Genomic DNA, 14193 nt, shown 5'->3' with positions numbered 1-14193 from the left:
TCTTTATTTGACAATATTTTTTATCTTTAAAGTGAATTAAATTTACTAAGTGTAATTGTTAACTTATATATCAATATAACAATTGTAGAAAAACTATTTTAACTAAGAAAAACATTTGATTAAATAAACTAGGAAATTATGATGGTTTATGAGTTTAAAATTTTAGGCTCACAAGACAAAGAAAATGAGAAATTGAGTAGCCCAAATAAATGTAGAAGATTAATATCATTTTTTTTTGTCAGCAGAAGATTAATATCATTTAATTGGTTAATTAAAATATATATAAAATAAAGTTTATTTTAAATAGGTAATGAATTATTATTTTTTAAGAGTTGGGGGTCGTAAGTGAAGAGAGGGCTGAGACTTCTGCCTCTTTTACATTAGGTTGAGCACGGCTAAGATGGCTTTTGGGTAACAGAGAATTGAAGTTTCTTTGCTGTTAGTCTACTATATATTTAGGCGAAGATTCCATCTTTGGAGGTTAGATAGAGCCTGCTTTGCTTACTCTCCAACAAAGTTTAATTAAATGTATATGTATTATGCATTGAATTAGAACAGCGACAGAGACGATGTTAGCGACCCTTTTTGTCTTTGATCTACGTTATTTCCATCCATAAAAATCAAGAACATGAATACACAAGTGTCGCAAGAAATGATGGATGTGTCGAAGTTTGTCACACAATTTAGTGAGACAAGATCCGAGGTTCGCAATACGGAGGTTGTACTTGTGTACATGTAATCCTTACAGCTCATTGTACTCCATAAACAACCGTTTTGGTTCAGACACATCAGCGACATGTCTTATTGTCACTCGTGCAAATATGCAATAAGGAACTTGATCTTAATGGAGATTTGAGCTGTGAGGATGGTTAGAGAGAGACAACCGATATTAAGGAGATCTGGATCCATTACTTTTATATTACGTGAGATGCCTTTTGTAACCAGGTAAAAGACACATTCCACAAACATCTTATTAATGATTTTAATATTTTAAACACCATTAGATTCCTCTTGTCTCTCTTCCTTTGTGGTGTATATATGTGAGATCAGAGAGGCAATGAAAAGGCAGAACAAACATCTTAGCTTTCTCAAGAACAAATAACAAAACAGAAACAAAAATGGCTATCTCTTTCCACGTTCGCTCTAACAGTTTCCCTTCTAGAAGTCACCCACAAGCTGCTCATGTCAGTGAGCAGTTGGCTCGTTTGAGATCTTCTGAGGAAGCCTCAACATCTTCAAGCTCTTCTCTCTGTCAAAGAATTGACAACATTCAAGAGCTACACGAGTCTTTGGACAAGCTTATCTGCCTACCAGTCACACAGCAGGCTCTATCTCAAGAGCAAAACAAGAAAGCCGTCGAGCAGCTTCTTGATGGATCTCTCAGGATCCTGGATTTGTGCAACAGTTCCAAGGATGGTTTATCAGAGATGAAAGAAAGTCTCATGGAGATTCAATCCATTCTAAGGAGAAAGCGCGGTGATCTTTCCGGAGAGGTGAAGAAATACTTAGCCTCAAGAAAAGCTGTCAAAAAGACATTTCAGAAAGTACAAAAGACTCTAAAGGTTGCACACGCTGAAGACAAGAAGGAAGAATCTTTGGCTTTCTTTGGAGAAGCAGAATCGGTTACAATTGCTCTGTTTGATTCTCTCTTTGGCTACATATCTGGAGCAAAGACTTGTGGCAAATGGTCAGCCGTCTCAAAGCTAATGACCAAGAAGAAAGTTACATGTGAAGCTCAAGCAAACGAATTCACAAGGGTTGACTCCGGATTTCAGTCCGAGAAGACCTTGAAGATGGAGGACGTTCAGATCCTAGAGTCGTTCATTCAAGATCTTGAAGATGGACTTGAATCACTCTCTAAGTCTTTGATTAAATACCGACTCTCAATTCTTAATACCTTAGGCCATTAAGGCTACAATTTTTGTAAAGAAAAGATAATAGAAACATATTCAAATATTTAAATCTCAATTCTAAGCATCTAATTCCTTTAATCTTTGATTCGCTAATCATCAAAGAACAAGTCCATTCTAGAAACAAAAAAACAGGCAATTCACCATTGACTATATAACTTCCATATTTCACCGTCTAAATCTCATTGACACCAACTCGATTCTTGATTACAATAAGATAACTGATTAATGAGTTTATTGAATTTCACACATTTTATGCAATATTTAACGCTATAGGTGATTCAAGAAAATATTTTAAAACATAAAATTTATAAGTCGCCTTGTGCTTTCACATGCTAAAGATCGACGATTAAGGATCTTGTCTATCTGGTATCTTCGAGAAAGCTGTTTTAAAGATGATATAATATTGTTTATATATATATTTTTTTTTTTTCGTCAATGAGATTTCATTAATAATAAAAAAGAGGGTCAAGCCCATACATATACCCATTACAATCAAAGCCCAACCACTACCGGACCACAAAAGTTGCTCAATTGGGCCTAAACCACACGGCCCAACTTGAAACAAACCCTAGAACCTCTCCACGAGTCTGCAGCCGCCTCGCAAATCGAACTGATCCAAGCTTGGACACGTGTTGCCATCCTCGGCTTCAAGGGGACACGTGTCGTGAGAGCATCTCGCCGGCACCGCTTCTCGACTCTTCATCGCCGGAAGACTCGACCAACGACACACCGGAACACACCGGATCATCATGTCTCCGTCGATCTTCCCGACAAGCCTCTTGACCACCGTGGGTCTCTAAAACCGAAGAGAATCAATCGCCACCGTGGCGAGATCTCATCCACCACCGTTTCTCGCACAAGACCCAGAAGATAGTTTCACGAGCCACATCGCTTTTACCGCCGTGGAGCTTCCTCCTCCACCGACGAGAACACCAACCAAGAACACAAAACGCAAACTAAAAACTAAAACATGATGAAAGACGAAACCCTAAAAACCTAGGGACCATAACCCGGCGAGATAAGGCTGTGTAAGCCCTCACCTCCCGGTGACTAAAACCGACACGGCGGATCTGTCGAAGAATCCTCCTCACGGTGACAAAAGACCGGCGGCGACGGATCTGTGAAAGCTTCCGTCTCCCGGAGATAAAACTCAAACTACTGGTCTCTTCACCAAACCATCCTTTCCGCAACCGCATCGTGACTTCACGAACAGGAACACCTCCTTCGGCGACTGACCAGAGCTCCGACAGGCAGAAGACGGGGGAGACATGGAAGAGACGAAGGCCCACTATCTTTACTGCATGACAGACCGGCTCCGGCGACGGCACGGACGCTCACGCGCCGGCCGAACGCCGGAACCAATTTCAGATCTTCTTTTCTCTCTTTTCTCTCTCTTCTCTCTTTCTTTTGTTGATTGTTTATATGTCCACAAATAATATTATAATAAAAAACACATTATTTTTTATGGAATTAAAGTTTATTTGATTTTTTTCGTTTTCTCAGTAACAATTAAAAGCATTGTCTAAATATTTTACCTATAAATTTTGAATTTCACACATATTAACGTTTATATACAGTATAAACTCTTTGAATTAATACTCTATAAATTAATATACACTAATTTTTTTTTACTAAATATTATAACTTTATAGTCTCAACATTGAATTTTTGGTTCAATTATTATATCGATAAATTAATAACCTCTATAAATTAATTTTTTTATAGTTTTGGTGTAGTCCCAAACATTATTAATTTATAGAGGTTTCACTGTACAAGTTTTAATTTAAAAAATGTGTATATTTTATAACCAAAAACAATATTATTCAAAAACTATATATATAAAAACTATTTTTTTTTTATAATTTGTATATTCTAATCTCGGTAACAATTAGAAAAGTTTGTTTAAATAATTTCCGCCCTTGAAAAGGGCGGGTCAGTATCTAGTTTGATAATTAATATCGTCTCACTGGCTTTCACGGAACCATAAATAGCATATATACTAAATCATCATCCCTAAAAACATCCAGGGATACAAAATCATCAAAGGTTAAAAAAAAAGAGAGCTTTGAATGTTCAAAGTTGGGGTAAGGGAGGAGCCTCGCCAAATTTGAGAATATAAGTAGCTTGGTGAACTGGTCTCAGCTGTAATATGATCTGAGCATCAAGATACGCTTCGCAGCAGAAGCACCACACTGACAAGTCACTGTCCTCGCAGCAGAATTAAGCATAAGTTGCAGTAAAGTTAAAAAAAAAAAAAGAACAAGCAAGCATATACCTGTAGCTGAGTGCAAGGCAGTGAGCAGTCTGTTGATGATGCATAAGCATATGTCTGTTCACAAAACGGCTGCACAGAACCTCTTTACAACAAAGACATAACCAGTTCTCTACCGGGTTTTCGCACCTTAGCAAGTAAGCAAGTAAAGATAACTAGATTTTGGACCCGCGCACCCGCGCGGGTGTATGTTTGGAAAGATGAAATGGTAAATAAAAATTTAGAGGCTTTCATATTTGTTGAACTTATATTTGTGTTTTTTGTTCGGTTTGTTGAGTATTTGATTAAAAAGTATGATTTTATATAAATATCCATTTTTTTAGAATGAAAATATTATTGTGTGTTTTTTTAAAATTCAAATTTATTATAACTTGTGTATGTAAGGTTATATATTCTAAACTTTGAATTACATGATTTCTAATTTTTTAAAAAATAAAGGATATTTTACCAAAATTAAATAATTTTGAAAATATTATTGTGTGTACTTTTTTAATTATAATTTAGTATAACTTGTGTATGTAAGTTTAAATATTCTAAACTTTTAATTACAGGATTTTTTAAATATAAAAAGTAAAGGAAATGTACCCAAATTATTTTGTTTTAAAAATTATATTATGATAGGCCAGAATAGCAAATAGGCCCAATTTACTAATATATGGAAATAATATTTTTTGGGATATGGTTTGGAGAATAGATGATGAGATATATATAGTGGTGGTGAAAGATGTCGCAGGTTAGGTTAAATGTCATTAAGTTCGATATTTTATTTTTGGTAGTTATAATTTAAAAACACAATCAAATGCAAAATATCTTAAAAGTAATTAAATGTACATTTATTATTTAGTATCTATTAGGGAAAAAGAATATTCGTAGAGAAAAGGAAAACTTGGTGGTCAAGATATCTAAAAAGATTTTCGTAGAGAAAAGAACTTGGTGGTCAAGATTACATTGAAAGATTTTCGTATGGTTAGTTATTTGCATCGAGCTGTTTAACAATAAATAGTTTATATTCTTTTCCCGTAGGATTAGGAAAATCTCTGAGTGAATATAACTGAAAGATCGCGTAGTATTAGAAAAATATTAGAGTGAGTATCAATTATTATAAATAGCTTTAAATGTCATTAATGTATATTAATTAAAAAAAAATCAAAAATTTAAGACTGCTTTAGGATGGACCATGTGCATGTTAAAAAGAAAGCCCAAAGACAATAATAATAAGCCACATTTTTTTAATTGTGATGGCAGTGGCATGCAGTGGTAATATTTGTGTAAAATTAAGGGGAAATAGTTATTTGTACTTCAGTATTAATATTTTAGATTAAGTTAATACAATAGCAATGTCAAAATCAATATACTACCAAACAAAACAAGGACAAGATAATTAATAACAATAATATCAATACCATTAAATCAGAATCATTCCTGATTTATGCCCTTAATGAATGTTTTAAAGTTTTCCAAAATTATCCTTAATGATATGAACAAACTTAAAAATTCATTAATGGCATTAGTGTCATTTGTTTTTGTGGGCCTATTTCAACATTTAGATGGACTTACTAACTAATTAAATGGGTTATGTTTTTATATAATCAAATTTAAATTCCATAAATTTTTTAATATCAATATCATAAATTAAAGTCTGCAATAGTTTTAATAAGTTGATATTAGAGATTGAAATTTTGTAACTACACGAGGATAAGACTTAATCAAAAATATTATTGGCCAATTTATATGTTTAGTAATATTTTATATAAATTATAAATCTTTAAAATTATATAATAGCTCAAGTAAGAATTTCGGATACCAATGTTTTGAAATCCGACCCGGACACTGAACCGGACAATTTACCGGGTTACTGGGTCATTGAATCGACCGCAGGTAAACCGCGGATGAACCGCAGATTAATATCAATACCATTAAATCAGAATCATTCCTGATTTATGCCCTTAATGAATGTTTTAAAGTTTTCCAAAATTATCCTTAATGATATGAACAAACTTAAAAATTCATTAATGGCATTAGTGTCATTTGTTTTTGTGGGCCTATTTCAACATTTAGATGGACTTACTAACTAATTAAATGGGTTATGTTTTTATATAATCAAATTTAAATTCCATAAATTTTTTAATATCAATATCATAAATTAAAGTCTGCAATAGTTTTAATAAGTTGATATTAGAGATTGAAATTTTGTAACTACACGAGGATAAGACTTAATCAAAAATATTATTGGCCAATTTATATGTTTAGTAATATTTTATATAAATTATAAATCTTTAAAATTATATAATAGCTCAAGTAAGAATTTCGGATACCAATGTTTTGAAATCCGACCCGGACACTGAACCGGACAATTTACCGGGTTACTGGGTCATTGAATCGACCGCAGGTAAACCGCGGATGAACCGCAGATTAATAAATGAATTAATTTTATTATATAATAATATATTAGCTAATAAAATAAAAAATATAAAAATATATAAAACTAAAGTTACTACTTTCTAAATATCTTTAAAACATAAAATAATAGTTTAGATATGTATATATTTTATGTTTAATAAACATTTACAATACTTAACTTAACTTTTTATATTTTTATTTTCATTTGATATACAACTAAAAAAAATTATCTAATGGTTCAACCGGTACCGGATTTTGGGTTTTAGTGGGTTTTGCGGGTTTTTAAATTTTGGAGTTTTTTACAAAACCCAACCCGAATTTATTTTGGATCACCGGATTTTCCGGTTCAACCGCGGGTCCGGATCGGATTTCAAAACACTTGATAAAACCATTGTTTAACTTATTTACAAACATAAAACGGTTGTGACGCATCTTAAAGTTCGTCTTACTGTACACACTATAACAAACCCACATAATTGAAACTTGATCATGTCACAGTTTATATAATTAAAACGAAGAATTATCAATCTTTGTATTGAAAAAACAACAAAAAAATACCCGCCCTTTTAAGGGCGGGTCAGAATCTAGTAATAACTTGTTTTCTTCATATGGCTTTTAAGGTCATATAAATTCCAAAAAAAAAATCCATAATTAGATGACAATTAATGCAAATCGCATGGAATTATTGGTTATGATACATATAAAAAACACACCCAAAATATAATTAGTTAACACACAAAAAGCACTAGGCGGCGAGCTCCCCGGCAGACTAAGTCTAGATTTCTGGTGGACAGTCATTAGGCGATAATCGAATCTCTCTCGGAAACATCCGGATACCAGGATCATCAAAAAAAATCTTCTTTAAAGGGTTCAGTAAAACAATATATATATATATATATATATATATATATATATGTAAATATCAACCAATAAGATGTGTAATCAATGAGAGATAAATTTTCGAAAAAGCAAAAAAATTAAAATTAAAAAAAAAAATACACGCAGAAAAATAATTTTCACATTTCAAAAAAAAAAACTCTACTTATAAATAAATAAAAGAAGACTCACCACATCGAGAAAATGAATTTTGTTTCTTTCCAATATAATTGGATGACATCGCCTGTTTTGAGATCTCTTTCATCTCTGATTTTGTTCCACCCATCTCCGATATGATAACCAGCTTTGTTTTTATTAAGATTTACCCAATAGGACTTGTCATTGTCCAGAATTTCCACTTGAGCACCATTTCGGGGTAACGTAAATCCCAGGTTCTTTTCTATATTCTCGATCTTCTGTGTTGGTAAAATCAGCCAACCCTGTGTGGACAGATCGGTGTCTGTTAACACTTTTTCTATCATCATATCGGGATCCATTTTACTAAACTTCTAACAATTAACTTTTATAACTAAGAATGCTTTAAGAAAATGAAATGTTAAAGGAGATAAGAGCTCAACACATATATTTATATATAGTTCTCGGCGAAACAATGTTCCTTGTCTTCAATGTTTATGTTAACAGTATTAATGATCTTGAAATCAATTCTCTAATTTAAGTAACTTATATAGATGTATTTTCTAATCCATCATATTTAATTTAATAAATTTATAGGTTAAACTAATTATTTATTCTAGTAATGCGACTGCAACAACCTTGATTTTCTAATCCTTACAAAACATACTCCCATATATACAAGTTAAATATATTGTAATATCTCGGAAATATTAAAAGATATTGATATTATAACTTTTTTTAATTCCAAACACATTGTAATTATTCATTTTGAGAAATGTTTAGTTTTTACAGTTAATCAAATTATTCTTTCAACATTTATTGTTGAAACTTAAATGAATATTAACAATAAGAATCTAGTTATTATTACACAAGCATGATTATAAGCATTTGTTATTAAAACTAAATTTCTGTCCACGCTACGCATGGATCCATATTAATAATTTAATTCATTTCTATTAATTAGTTTTAAACTAAAAAGAATTATAATAAATTTACAACATCATTTTATCAAAATAGTTAAATATGATGTCTTATTTTATTATATTTATGTATGTAATAATATAGATTTATTAAAAATAAGCATTTGATTTGTACCCAGTAGTTGACTAATTTTGTCATAAATATTTAAATGTTTTTTTTAAATGGACTATATAGTACATATGCATAAATCAATTTTTAAGGAAAAAAATCAAAAGTGGTATTCAATATTCTACCAATATGTTCATGTACATGTACATCTGCATCAGTTACTTTCTATAATTGTTTTTTTTAATTTTTATTATGTTTTGGAAAACAAACATCATCTAACTTTGTGCTCGCAGCCACCGTAATATAGAGGATGCTTCGCACTCGTTGCTTTTAATACAAAACCATCCATTTCTCTGAGGTCAAGTCTTCCCGCTATTATAACTCAGATAACTGTTGGCTAACTCTTTAAGAGGCATTCTTCAAGAACAGAATTACTAGATAACTAGTCTGTTAGTAAGTTTAAATCGCAAGTGGTCTATTGGGATATAAGTTTAAATTGCAAGTGGTCTATTGGGATATTTTTTTCTGAGAGATGGTTCAAAAACGGCAAAAAAGCGCCATATTGCAGGTGGATGAACCCATCATGCAAGTCTGAGCCTCCAGATTGTATTCTTTTGATGATCATGTAAATTTAATAGTTCTTAAAACTGATTACAAATACTTTGAATTCCTAAAAAACACCAATCGATTCAATACATTGTACCACATATGATTCTTCAGAAAACTATAAACTTTGAAATTATTATTGAAATTAATATTTATAAAGTTAGCCATGTACATATATAGTAAAACTCACTGAGGACTCTGATATACAAAGAGCACATCATTTCATTTAGAACTTTAGAATAATTAATTGTAGCATCTAATTTTGTATATCATGAAATAGTTAAGTTCTGATTTTTGTTAAGTTGTGTACTTAGTTAAAGTAATAATTACTGAATTCTAAGAAACAAACAATATTTGAATTTTTAAAAGTTATTGATTTTACCCTTTGCATTCATAATTTTTGTAAATTTATTTAAAATAAAATTTGTAATTTTTTGAAAGGAAACACATTTAGCCATATGATTACTGAAATACATCTAAAACAAAATTTAAAATATTTAAATGATATATTATACAATTAAGTTATATTTTATATCTGGGTCTAAAATTTAGTGATTAAAGTTTATGATTTAATATATTTAGGGAATTAGAGTTAGGATAAGGCATATGTTTAAGATTACTTAAGATTACTTATGAAAAAATAATAAAAAGGTTTAAGATTACTTAAGAAAGAGATATAAATCATCAATGAATCATTCAAAAGATTTCACATTTTAAAACTGTTGGAATTGAGTTTAACATCTACAACTAATAACATTATCTTAGTCTTTTTCTTTGTTGGATGAATGATATTTTGAAGATTCAGTGTTATTTGTGATAAATATTTTTAATATTATTTATGTGACTTTCCCAATATATAAAAAGATATGAGACATTTCTCCAATTATCAAAGTTTTCTTTAACAAAAAGATAAAATTATAAAAAGTTTAAAATTACACGACCGTTAATGAGACAAGATCCTTATCCATCGATTTTGACATGTGCATGCACACGGAGCTCAAAAGTTCTTTAGTTTCTTTTTGCATCATTTACGTTGCTTCCCGCAACACGGACACGAACGACTTATTAACAGCAGAAAACGTGTGGATTTAAGATATCAGATGGGCAAGATCCATATACGTTGTTCTAACATGTGAAAGCAACAGTTACCAAAAAAACACGTGAAAGTACACAAAATACACTACAAATGTTTCCCACCATACAGACATTACATATTATAATTTTTTTTAATTATATAGGATATATTATCCTCACAGAAGTGGTCCAGACTAATTACGTGGCGTATGGCGATGCCGAAATATTATAATTAGGTACGTACAGAAAACGTTTGAAATTTGATAATCTCGCTAATCAGTGATCTTATTTAAATAAATAATTGAGACAGCGTCATTTAGGTGGATAGAAGTTATTAACCTAATTAAAGTTCCAAAAAAAAAGTTATTAACCTAATCGTTAACCATTAGGTGAAAAGTTGAAAGTTAAAACTGTGAACGTCTTGTTTCTAGAGTTATCTTGTTCTTTGATTGGGTTAAACAGTCCGAGATCAAATAAATAAAGATGTACAGAAATGAGACTTGAATAAGATTCTAGTATCTTTTCCCTTGTGACAAAATTGTACCCTTTAGTGGCCTAATGTGTTAAGAAATGAAACTCTATATTTGATCAATGACTTCGAAACTGATTCAACTCCATCTTCAAGATCTTGAATACATGACACTAGGATCTGAACATCTTCTATCTTCAAGGTCTTTCCAGACTGAAATTCATAATCAACCCTAGTGAATTCGTTTACTTGAGCTTCGGCTGTAACTTTCTTCTTGCTCATTAGCTTTGAGACGACTGACCATTTTCCACAAGCCTTTGATCCAAACATGTAGCTAAAAAGAGAATCAAACAAAGAAACTGTGATAGCTTCTGCTTCTCCAAAGACAGCCAAAGACTCTCCTTCTCGTGCAACACTGAGAGACTTTTGTATTTTCGGGAATGTCTTCTTGAGGGACTTTCTTGAGGCTAAGTATTTCCTGACCTCTCCTGATAGATCACCTTGCTTTCTTCGTAGAATAGATTGGATCTCGATGAGACCCTCTTTCATCTGCGACAAAACATCCTTGGAAACGTTGCAATAGTCCAAGATCCTGAGAGATCCATCAAGAAGCTGTTCGACGAATATCTTGTTCTGTACTTGTGCTAGTGCCTGTTGGGTAAAAGGTAAGCGAATGAGCTTGTCAAGAGACTCGTGTAGCTCTTGAAGGTTGTCGATTCTTTTGCAGATGGAAGATGTTGAAGCTTCCTCAGAAGATCTCAAACGGGCCAACTGCTCATCGACATGAGCGGCTTGCGGGTGAGATCTAGATGGTAAGCTGTTAGAGCGAACGTTGAAAGAGAGTGCCATTTGTTTTTGAAGCTTAAGCTCTTTGTTATTGATTAGAGAGAAAATTTTGAGAGAGCTAGAGATGTTTGTTATGCTTTTTTCATTTTGCCTAACAGGTCAGTACATATATACACCTTGTAGGAAAGAGAGGCAAGATGAAGGTGATGCTACTCGTGCAAGTCTCATGCCTATCTTCTAGGAGTTAAATAATATTTTTCTCTGTGAAGTTTGAGATTAGTATGCCATAGGACAAGCAAAAGACAATGCTGATGAAAGAGTCAGGTCTTAATCACGTTGAAGATGCTGAAATAGACAATAAATATAAGCTTTTACTATTATCTTACAAAACGCGTAACCGCACGAGCACTCTTAGTAGCTTCTGTCAGTTCCAGCTTGGCTTGTCTCCTACCTCTGAATATTTTGTGAATATTTATAAACCCTTTTCCGTGTGCACACGTTTGCATTATGAAGTTATGATTATCCTAATTAGAAGAAAATCATATTTAGACAACTGTGATAATGGTGGCAAGATCCGTATCCGCAGATCATGGCATGTTAACAAATAGATAATGGATTACTTAACACTTTTTGGGTTATATCTTTAATATCAACAACCGTGTAGAGGTTCAGAGATGCCACATGATATGTTTGTTGAACAAGTAAACGTTGCTTAATTTACTCAGTCATAAAACAAAATGATTAAGATAGTGAAATTTGAGGGTAAGAAACTGTGTGACGTTTTCTGCAAATCGACAAAGGGTTTGGTTCTTTGATGATCATTCATGAAAAAAATAAGAGATATCACAAGAACAGAGTTATATACGATAAAGATCTTGTATTCATTGTTTATGTGTTTCATTTACAAGTAATTATTTTCTAAAAAATTTGTAGGCTTTAATGGCCTAAGGTGTTAAGAATCGAGACTCGGTATTTAATCAAGGACTTGGAAAGAGATTCAAGACCATCTTCAAGATCTTGAATGCATGACTCTAGGATCTGAACATCCTCCATCTTCAAGGTCTTCTCGGATTGGAACTCAGAGTCAACCCTCGTGAACTCGTTTGTTTGTGCTTCACATGTAACTTTCTTCTGGCTCATTAGCTTTGAGACTAGTGACCATTTGCTACATGTCTTTGATCCAGACATGAGGCAAAACAGAGAATCAAACAGAGCAACTGTAATAGCTTCTGCTTCTCCAAACACTGCCAAAGACTCGTCGTTGCACTCTTGGTCTTGTTTGACCTTCAAACTCTTTAGGACCTTTTGCAATGACTTCTTGATGGATTTTCTTGAGGCTAAGTATTTCTTGACCTCTCCCGATAGATCTCCGCGCTTTCTTCTCAGCATGGACTGGATCTCCATGAGACCCTCTTTCATCTGCGACAAAGCATCCTTGGAAATGTTGCACAGGTCCAATATCCTGAGAGATCCATCAATATCCTGAGAGATCCATCAAGAAGCTGCTCGACGGCTTTCTTGTTCTGCTCTAGTGGTAAAGCATGTTGTGTGAAAGGTAGGCGAATAAGTTTGTCAAGAGACTCGTGAAGATCTTGAAGGTTGTCTAGCCTCTGACATATAGAAGAGCTTGAAGATGTCGAGGTTTCCTCAGAAGATCTCAATCGAGTCAACTGCTCATCAACATGAGCAGCTTGTGGGTGAAGTCTAGAGGGGTAACTGTTGGATCGAACGTGGAAGGAGACAGCCATTTTGTTTCTCTCTTGGTAATGAGCAAAGAGAAGATGTTGGTAATGCTAAATTGTTTGTTCTGCTTCTCAATGTCTCTCGAGGTAATACTTATATACACCACTAGGAAAGAGAGGCAGTGAGGAATCTATTGGTTGTCATGAACTTATAATATTGAACCATGAATGTCTATGTCTGCCCAATGTTCCATTACACAGCTCATTTCCCATATTCAATAAAGATAAGACGCAGATCTCAAGAAAATAAATGTGCACGGCCGAATTTGCAAGGCGTTGGCATAGTTTATGAAATATCCAGCATGGCTTGTCTCCCTAGAGAAGATGATAACAGCACCATTATTGCATATATATTCACTTTCGGATCTTGTCTGCATTTTGGAGAAGAACCACACATTATTACTTCACATTATTTGCAGAATTCAAGAGAAACCCTAGATATGAAGGCAACTCCACGCCATGAAATATAAAACAGGACCATGCTTATGCTCACCTAAAGACTACATAAGCTGTTTCATTTTCTCTGGTTTTACTAACTTTTCTCATGTAAGTTTAATCTCTTAGGTTCGAGGAGAGTTGGTTTTTTAGTTGTTAGACACAAAAATTTTCTATATTTTGCTTTAAAATAGAATAATTTTATTATGAAATTAAATTTGTTCTAATGATTCATTTTATAATAGAATGGATGCTAGAGTAATGTTGTTTTTTTATTTCAAATATAGAATAAAAAACAACATTACCCTATAATTTATTCTATTATATAGTAAATCATTTGAACAAATACAATTTTATAATAGAATTATTTTACTTTAGAATAAAAATTATAGAGTATCATTGGAGATATTCAGACACTGTATCTAAATCTTTTCGTAAAAGCCACCCTCAGAAACC

At 32.6% G+C, this 14193-nt stretch overlaps 3 protein-coding genes and 1 pseudogene across 3 annotated transcripts; 1 reads left to right on the top strand and 3 right to left on the bottom strand.

Moving 5' to 3' along the window:
• The first annotated feature begins 675 nt into the window (after positions 1-675).
• On the top strand, positions 676-1945 carry LOC108860139 (uncharacterized). Its single transcript, XM_018634043.2, has one exon. The coding sequence runs from the start codon at positions 1119-1121 to the stop codon at positions 1908-1910; it is 792 nt and encodes a 263-aa protein (XP_018489545.1). The 5' UTR covers positions 676-1118; the 3' UTR covers positions 1911-1945.
• Positions 1946-3913: 1968 nt separating this feature from the next.
• On the bottom strand, positions 3914-7958 carry LOC108832422 (uncharacterized). The gene is made up of 3 exons (XM_056985858.1): positions 7788-7958; positions 4189-4340; positions 3914-4116 (listed from the first exon to the last, which is right to left on the bottom strand). Exons 1-3 carry the CDS (start codon positions 7956-7958, stop codon positions 3987-3989), a joined length of 453 nt encoding a protein of 150 aa, XP_056841838.1. The 3' UTR covers positions 3914-3986.
• A 2770-nt stretch (positions 7959-10728) lies between these two features.
• On the bottom strand, positions 10729-11872 carry LOC108860389 (uncharacterized). Its single transcript, XM_018634275.2, has one exon. It carries the CDS (start codon positions 11621-11623, stop codon positions 10853-10855), a length of 771 nt encoding a protein of 256 aa, XP_018489777.1. The 5' UTR covers positions 11624-11872; the 3' UTR covers positions 10729-10852.
• A 540-nt stretch (positions 11873-12412) lies between these two features.
• On the bottom strand, positions 12413-13353 carry LOC108860852 (uncharacterized; annotated as a pseudogene).
• Between the last annotated feature and the right edge of the window lie 840 nt (positions 13354-14193).

The sequence above is a fragment of the Raphanus sativus genome, chromosome 5 (assembly GCF_000801105.2).
Source record: "Raphanus sativus cultivar WK10039 chromosome 5, ASM80110v3, whole genome shotgun sequence".
Taxonomy (NCBI): domain Eukaryota; kingdom Viridiplantae; phylum Streptophyta; class Magnoliopsida; order Brassicales; family Brassicaceae; genus Raphanus; species Raphanus sativus.
The sequence above is the reverse complement of the archived record's forward strand: the minus strand, read 5'-3'. Positions and strand labels throughout refer to the sequence as shown.

Bases quoted from the DNA above. Each gene is read 5' to 3' on its own strand.
- LOC108860139 (XM_018634043.2), top strand. From the start codon at position 1,119: ATGGCTATCTCTTTCCACGTTCGCTCTAACAGTTTCCCTTCTAGAAGT.
- LOC108832422 (XM_056985858.1), bottom strand. From the start codon at position 7,958: ATGGATCCCGATATGATGATAGAAAAAGTGTTAACAGACACCGATCTG. The intron at 4,341-7,787 runs GTAAATCTTAAT...TCCAAAATCTAG, and splicing joins ACAATGACAAGTCCTATTGG to TTATCTTTACTTGCTTACTT. The intron at 4,117-4,188 runs GTATATGCTTGC...CTGCGAGGACAG, and splicing joins TGCCTTGCACTCAGCTACAG to TGACTTGTCAGTGTGGTGCT.
- LOC108860389 (XM_018634275.2), bottom strand. From the start codon at position 11,623: ATGGCACTCTCTTTCAACGTTCGCTCTAACAGCTTACCATCTAGATCT.